The sequence below is a fragment of the Cuculus canorus genome, chromosome 1 (genome assembly GCF_017976375.1).
Source record: "Cuculus canorus isolate bCucCan1 chromosome 1, bCucCan1.pri, whole genome shotgun sequence".
Classification (NCBI taxonomy): Eukaryota; Metazoa; Chordata; class Aves; order Cuculiformes; family Cuculidae; genus Cuculus; species Cuculus canorus.
This window is the reverse complement of record NC_071401.1, coordinates 29829409-29837619: the sequence shown is the minus strand read 5'-3', so window position 1 is coordinate 29837619 and position 8211 is coordinate 29829409. Positions and strand designations below refer to the sequence as shown.

The 8211-nt window shown below is 47.9% G+C and overlaps 1 protein-coding gene across 2 annotated transcripts in view; it reads left to right on the top strand.

Annotated features, from left to right (window-relative positions):
* Positions 1-4468: 4468 nt before the first annotated feature.
* Positions 4469-8211, top strand: part of ITM2B (integral membrane protein 2B) — a 32346-nt gene continuing 28603 nt past the window's right edge. Inside the window, exon 1 of one of the 2 annotated variants that reach the window (XM_054081543.1) lies at positions 4469-4713. In XM_054081543.1, coding sequence (XP_053937518.1) covers positions 4621-4713 — 93 coding nt within the window. In that variant the 5' untranslated portion in view covers positions 4469-4620. The remainder of the gene's footprint in view (positions 4714-8211) is intronic. The other variant, XM_009559693.2, reaches the window with a different exon arrangement.

Below are 8211 nucleotides of genomic sequence, written 5' to 3'. Positions count from 1 at the left end.
TGCCACTTAGGCACTCTAATGGGCTTTATTCACAGCAGGGATGACTGAGGTGCCAGAAGGCACAAGCCAAATTGAAGTAGATCTGTCAAGCTTATTTCATGCATTGTTGTAGCACCTACAGTTTAGACAGATTGTGAAAATTATGTTATTTTTAAGATTTAGATTACAATACTGCCTAGAGACTATTAAAAATTGGAGATTCTGATGCAATGATTGGGTCCCAAAATACGTAAGAACACCAACAGTCTGCAATCCCAACCATCTGTAAGCTAAAAAAATGGCAGAGATTTGTGTATCATTTGGTTTGTCAACTTCAGCAGGCTCTGGAATATTAAGAAGAATATAGGGGCTGATAAACAGGATCGTAAGCCTTTTGATATGTTTTCTTTCCTATCCTATTTGCAATAGTAACTGCCGTTGTTTCCCTTCTGCTTTAGCTATCAGGAATTTATGTTGGTCTTTTTGTTTTGAGTTGTTACAGGAAAGGTAGTTTGGAGGTGGCAGCAGATAAATTTCAGGACAAAGCTAAAAAATATGCTGCCGTGGCCATATTCTCCCAAATCAACCAAACAAAAAAAATCTGGAAAACAAAATCCCAGATCAACACATGATAAATGGCAAAGAAAAATTCCTATTGCTTATAAATGGCATTCCCAGTGCAGGGGTTTGTCACTGGAACTATACAAGTAAAACTATTAGTCTTGCCCATGTGCTAATGTATCTAAGATTACATCTCCTCTCCTCATTGTGATGAATTCATGGATCACACCGAACAGCATGACAGCAAGGTTTTTTCAGGCCATTTGGATAAGAGTCTGGCAGATGAGACTTCTCTTAGGTGGAGCCGAGGCGGCTGTGTGGAGAAAAGCAGGGGTCGTAAGCAAAACAGAGCAGAGAGGAAGAGCTGTGGTGTGAAAAGCCTTGAAACAGCATAGATGGATTTCAACTTATGGCTAAGAAAGAAAGCTGAATAAATGTCTGTCGCTAATCTCATCTCTGGCCCTGTCCCAAGAAATGATAATGCTATACACAGTTTGTCAGACATAGTTGGAGAGAGGGAGGGAGGGAGGGAGGAGGGGAAGGGAGATAGATAGATAGATAGATAGATAGATAGATAGATAGATAAACAGACATAAAACTGGGAAGAGTGATTGAGGGAAAAATCAGCCATGCCATACTGAAATGTCATGCAGTTAACGAGAAACAAGGAATAGAAGAAACAATTAAAAATACCATGACACCATATGGACCTTTCCACATTCAGTTGCATTTAAAAGCTTTATAAAAGAAACTTTAAAAACAACCACATTCTCCTCATCTCAAAACAGTGTCCTTTGTTGGAAGACAATATCATTATCTAAAACCCCCGCAGTTTTATGTGTTTGAATCCACAGATTGTCTAGCACAGGCATTAGAAACTTGTGATACCGGTGTAAGAGATAGCACATAGGCTGATTTTGAACCGTAGATGGGCAAGCAGAGGCACAGCTTGCAGCATCATGGCATTTTAAGTGAGGCATTAGAAAAAGAAAGTGTCTCCCAGTCCTGATGAGTGTATTAGCCATTTTCCACTCAGGGTAAACATGGAGTCATTGAAATGTCTCCCTTTTTAGTGTTTTAGCTGAAACAATGGAAAACCTATGCATAGGGACACAAACATACAGATCTAAACAGTGTAGGTCATCTGTTCCAAGGCGGGGGAGAGGGGAAAGGGGGGTCCAAGATGGGATAAACAATGGGCAGGCAGCCCTGTACGTGAGAAAGAAGGGGCAGAAACATGAGACAGAACAAGAAGGTTGTCTGGATATGAACTAAGGTGCACCTACTTGCCTAAGAAAAACTGAGGCTGTGGTTTTGAGAGCTGTAATGAGCTAATTTCATACTTGTATCTACGCAGAAGTGGGGGGGCCTTCCTCCCCACTTCCCCCCTGCTCCCCAGTCTTGGCCTTGCTGGCCCACTGTTTATGCTGGTGCTGGTTCTTCTGTCTCTCTGAACTGATGTAACTCACCAACCCAACAGAAAACTGACCCAGAAAAACATAGATATGCACAGGTCATACATGTGGCACAGGTACTCAGTGGGAATGGTGGTGGAAAGAGGGGAGTATGAAGAGTGAGATGAGAGGGAAGATGAGGAGGAAGATGAACGGCAAGAGGAGGAAGAAGACAAGGCAAGATTCCCTTTTGGAGGAATGGAGCCATCTGATCTGCTCAGCTGCCTGTGAAACCACAGCCTGACAGCAAGCACGTAGAAGCAAAGCACAGTCTGGAAGTAAGCTGTGGGGTTCTCCTGGCGCTTTGTTCTCACTCTGTTATCTAAGAGAAAGAACCCCAAATATCCTAAATTCTTGCTAATCCAAAGTCCAGAGTGGGAGCACCGTAAGGGTGCTGCTCTCATCTAGCTGTGGTAAGCTGCCATGATTTATAAAAATGATTCAAGAAGCAGACAGAGTATATTTGATCTGGAAAGATAAGATCTGTATGCTGCCTTGGGAAGGAGTTAGATATATTTTGACATAGATAATAAAATGCCATGCCTTAGCCTTGACTGTCTTTTGCATATCTATCTTCCTGTGAGGACTATCTGAAGATGTCATTACGGAGAACAAAGCAAAGCAGAAGTCATAACTGTAGCCTTTGCATGCTAAATATTGTCCTGAATACAAAATGCGCCTAGACGGATTCCCATTGAAATGGCAGCAGAGATGTCACCTGGTGCATTTCTCAACCTGGAAGTGGGACAATAAAGTCCCATTTAGACAAAAAAAAAAAAAAAGTCTATAGTAGTGGACTGGGAAACTGTAGCTAATGATAGCCTTGTTAAAGTACTTCAGGGTTGTCATGTAGCATGCTCCAATATTTTTTATGAAAGCTCCTACTAAAGCAAAACCTCTAGGATCATACCAAATATGGTCAGAAAGTCCCTAGAGAAATCTCTGTATTTTGTCTTCCTTGGTGCCCACGACTTTTTATACTTTGGTGAAATAGTCACAAATGATTCAGTTAACCTCAGTTGAATTTTAAGGTAGTTACACTGAATTCTTGGAATACTTGGGACAATGTGCACTCTAGGGTACAAGCTGTATGATCAGCTATTTTATCTGGAGATGAGCAAAATTAAGTTTTGCTTTGTGGATTTTATCTCTTTATTGGAAAGGAAAATCCATAAATTATCTATAGACCTTTAGGTAAAAATCCTTTAGGATGACAGAATGAACCAGGTTAACTTTTCTGTGAGCCATTTTAGGTCAATGATTTTGAAGGACAAGGATGACTAGGCAGACAGCGTAAGGACAATTCAGTCCTGGTGCCATCTAATGCCCTAGAGAGAAAGACTAGATTGCGCCGAAGTCAGCAGTCGAGTGCTCGCTGAGCTCAAGGACTGCGTTTTCCTTGACAGGTATCTTCCAGAGAGCAACACAAACATCACTCTGCCAGGCTCTTGCAAGGCAATCTACTCTACCCAGTACCAGAATGAAGTCCTTCTCAGAGTACACTGTGACCACGTCCACAACACAACTGCACGCATCACAGTTTTACTGACAAGCAGCCTACTCAGGAGAGCACCCTACTCAGGATGGTGTGTTGGGTTCTTACACCCACTCAAGGAGGAAGACAGGAGGTCACAGCTCTACATTCCCGGTACTCCTCAAGTCCTTCCTGAGGGGATTAAAAATCCATGGACTTCACGCTGTCTGAACAGAGTTTTGGGATTTTTAATAAAACTATAATTGAAATGGCAACCTGAGACACGTGGACACTGTACTGAGTGAACCAAACCACTGTGGCCCCCCTGGGGGGTGGCAACCCACGTTGGGTCACAGGCCAGCAGCAGGGCCAGCAGCGAGGCAGGGCCAGCCACGGGGCCAGCGGCAGGAGCAGCGCCAGCAGCCAGGCCAGTGGCAGGGCCAATGGAGGAGTGATCAGCGGGGCAAGCAGAGGGTCCAGGGCCACCAGCAGCGGGGCCAGCAGCAAGGCAAGCAGCAGGGCCAGGAGCAGGAGCAGGGCCAGCAGCAGAGTGAGCAGCAGGGCCAGAAGCAGGGCAAGATGCAGGGTAAGCAGTGTGGCCAGGGACATCAGGAGCATGGCAAGCATCATGGCCAGGGCCAGGGCCAGGAGCAGTGGATCCAGCAGCGGGGCCAGGAGCAGGGCCAGAAGTGGGGCAAGCAGTGGTGCCAGGGTCACCAGAAGTGGGGCAAGGAGCAGTCAACGGTGAGGCCAGCAGCAAGGCCAGGACCATCAGCAGTAGGGCCAAGGCTACCAGCAGCAGGGCCAGGGCTACCGGCAGCAGGGCCAGGAGCAGGGTCAGTGGTGAAGCGAACGGCATAACCAGGGCCACAAGCAGGGGGCCCAGGGCCACCAGCAGCGGGGCCAGGAGCAGGGTCACTGCTGACGCCGCCACCGACAGGGCCCGCAGCGGGGCCAGTCCTGAGCCCGGGGCGGTCCCTCCCCGCTGTCCCCGCCCGCCGCGGCTCCGCCTGTTTCGGTCTCGGGGGCTCCGCGAGGGGCCGGGGGCGGCTCGGTAGCTCCGTTCTCCTCCTTTCCTCCTCTCCTCCTTCTCGTCCTCTTCTCCTCCCCTCCTCCCTCCTCCTCCTCGTCCCGGTGCGCCGAGCAGCAGCCATGGTGAAGGTGTCGTTCAACTCCGCGTTGTCGCAGAAGGAGGCGGCCAAGAAGGAGGAGGAGAACAGCCAGGTGCTGATCGTGCCGCCCAAGGTGAGGGTCGGGGCCGGGCGGCGCTTCAAACGCGTCCCCGAGCGGGGACAGAGGACGGGAAGGAGGGAGAACCGGGAGGAGAAGCCCCTGGGCTCTAAAATGGCTGACGGGGAGCGGCGCCCGCCGGGGAAAGCGGGCGTGGAAGGGGATGGAGGGTCCGGGGGGAAACCGTGAGGGAAGAGGCTGGAATGGCTCGGTGTCCTCAGCCTGGGGAGGGCAGAGCCGGGGGGAGCTCGTCGCAGCCCGCTGCTGCCTCGCCAGAGAGGGAGAGGGCGCTGATCTCGCTGGTCTCCAATGGTGGGACCCGAGGAAGGGAAATGTACCGGAGAGGTTTAGGGGGGATAAAACCTGCCCATCCCCACACGAGGACAGGCTGGGAGAGGTGGGATTGTTCAGCCTGGAGAAGAGAAGGCTCCGAGGAGACCTTATAGCGACCTTCCAGTAGCTGAAGGGGCTACAAGAAAGCTGGGAAGGGACTGTTCACAAAGGCTTGTAGTGATAAGACTGGGGGCGATGGGTATGAACTGGAGAGGGGCAGATTTAGACTAGACATAAGGGGGAATTTCTTCGCTATGAAAGTGATGAGGCAGTGGCACAGGTTGCCCAGGGAAGCTATGGATGCCCCATCCCTGGAGGTGTTCCAGGCCAGGCTGGATTGGGGCCATGGGCAGCCCGATCTTGTGGGAGGTGTCCCTGCCCATGGCAGAGGGGTTGGAACTGGATGATCTTTAAGGTCCCTTCCAGCCCAAGCCATTCTATGATTCTGTGATTAGGTGAAGGTTCTTTACTTGGAGGGTGTTGGAGCACAGAAGAGCTCCCCAAGGAAGTAGTCAGTGAGCCAAGCCTAATGATATTCAAGAACCTTTTGGACAATGCCCTTAGACACATGGTGTAAATTTTGGGGTTGTCCTAGGCAGGGATAGGAGTTGGACTTGATGATCCTTGTGGATCCCTTCCAACTCAAGTCATTCTGTGATTCTGTGACTTCTTGTCTTGAGTGCTCTGTGCCCAAATTTACACCAGCTGAATCAGTGTAACTGCAGTGTTACTGCTTCCTCACAAGGAAAGAAGAGGGTGCTGATCTCTGTGGTGGTCAGTGAGAGGACCCAAGGGAATGTCAGGAAGATGTGACAGTGGAGGTTTACATTGGATATTAGGAAGAGTATTCACTCGGAGGGTGGTAGAGCACTGGAACAGGCTCCTCAGGGAAGCAGTCATGGCACCAAGCCTGACAGTATTCCAGAAGCATTTGGAAAATGCCTTCAGACACATGCTGTGGATGTTGGGGTTGTCCTGTGCAGGGATAGCAGTTGGACTTGATGATCCTTGTGGGTCCCTTCCAACTTGGGTCAATCTGTGATTCTGCTGCAGACCTTTCTGGGGTTGTTTGTGCTTTAGGCATATTTTGGTTTTAAGCCTGACGGTGCTTGGGCAGCATCCGACTCAGCTTTTAAAGGCGCTTTCGCCTCCTTCGCGGTATCCGGGCCAGCCCCCGGGGTTTTGGTCTGGGGGTTGGCAGCGCCTGCAGCCCCCGCTGGCCACATGGGTGAGTCCAGCGAGCGGGCACAGCTTCCAGGCAAGGAAGCTTGGCGAAGGTGGAGGTTTGGCTGTGCTTGTGCCGCAGCGTGTTTGCAGAGCCTGGGGATTGTGTCTTAACAGCTAACTTTGCCTTGGAACTTGGGCTGGGTTAGGTAAAGGAACAAAGAGTTGCCTCCCCCAAAACAGCACCCAAACTCCAGCCGCCTTCTTTCTGTGTCTCCCGACTGCAACAAAGAACAAAACAGCAGCAGCTTTGCAAGTTTTTGAAGTGCAAAACTGCCCAGAATATAAAGGGTTTTGGTTGCAGTTTCTGCACTCCCGTAATCAAAACCAGTTTTTAATTAGGAGTAGTGTAATTTGCTCTAAGGTCTTTGAAAACAGAATGAAAACTTGGAAAACGGCCAGCTGTACACAAACAGTATGCCTTGCTGTTTTCATTTGTTGTCACAGTCTTTTGTGCATCAGGCCTCTGAAGTACTAGATTGGTTCTGCAAAAGAGATAGTGTTTTTAAATTTCCTAGGTCTTTGTGATGAAATTCAGCCTTGGAAGACAGAATTTATTGATTTTTTTAGCATGAAGCTGTGCCCTGGTTTAGGTTTTGCCATGATTTTGGTGGGGCTGCCTTCTTCACCTGCAGAATCGGATGGCATTTCAAAGCCAAGGGGCACCACAAGATGTTTTATAGTGACGTCTTCCTGGTACCACAGGTGATGGAATTTCACACTTCCACTGAATGTACTGCATTTATAAAACTCAAGCTAAAGTATTTAAGTCCTTAGAACAGCGTGCCACAACAAACGAGACAGTAGCATTACTCGAATTGCCTGCAATTACAGCAAATCCATTAGGTGATCTGGATGTCTCCTCGTTCCTAGAGGGAATGCTATTCCCTGGAAGGTAATGGATTCCCTGAGCCCAGCTTGAGCTGTTCAGTTTTGTTCTGACCCCCAGTTGGTGATTGGTTTGACACCAAGCATGTAAGCAGGACACAGACTTTAAGTTCCAGAAAATGTGTTTTTCATATTACCTTGGAATCCAGATCTGCCCTAAGTGATGTTTGTTTCCAGGTAGCCTACCAACTTGGGCTTGTTCCCGCTGCTAGACAAACAAAATACATCTGGCTAATTGTACACTGGGGAGCAAATCCTCCTGACCCTGCCCAGATACTGACGGAAGTGTGTTAGTTGACTATGATTGCCTCAATGCAGAGCTGTAGATTCTTGCAGCTGAGGATGAGATACAGAATCTGCCTTAAATTTGCTTGGCTCTTAGTACTGCTTTCCTTGTCTAAGGATGAGACTTCCACACATTTATTAACCAGGTCAAAAGGTGGTCTGGTCTCACAGTAGCTACTTATAAGTTCTTGCACTGCTATTAAGGGATGAACGTGCCTGGACAAAGCTTATAACAATCCTAATATAGCATGCGAGGAGCGGATACTCTGTACAGATGAAAATTCCAAAAGCGAATGAGTGCTCTTAAGGGACATTGAGCCTTTGACATTCTTCTTCGCACATTTCCGTCTTTTCTCAGCAGAACTGCAGACCTACACCTACCAGTGTGCAAAATTATCTTGAATAAGCTGGTTTTGAGCTTGCGTGTTCTAAATTATAAATAAAAGCAGATCTGAGTGCAGTCATCTGTAGTTTTACAGAAAAGGCTATGCAATCCGTGCAGGACTAAGAATACTGAAACAAATTATGTCATGTAGCTGTAGAGGTATTTGGGTCTTTGAGATCTGGGAGTTTATTCTCAGATCTTGAACAAAAAAAGGAACTGAGAGTCACTGTAAAACTTCATGCTTTAGAGGTAAGTGCAAGGTATGTGCTTGGCGTTTTGCCTTCTTTAATATAAATGCATTAGAAATTAATCTTTTCCCCCTCCACACTCCACAAGCAACTGTGACTACATATGCAGTTCTTTGGAGGGAAGGGGATAAGTAAAGCACATCTGACAAA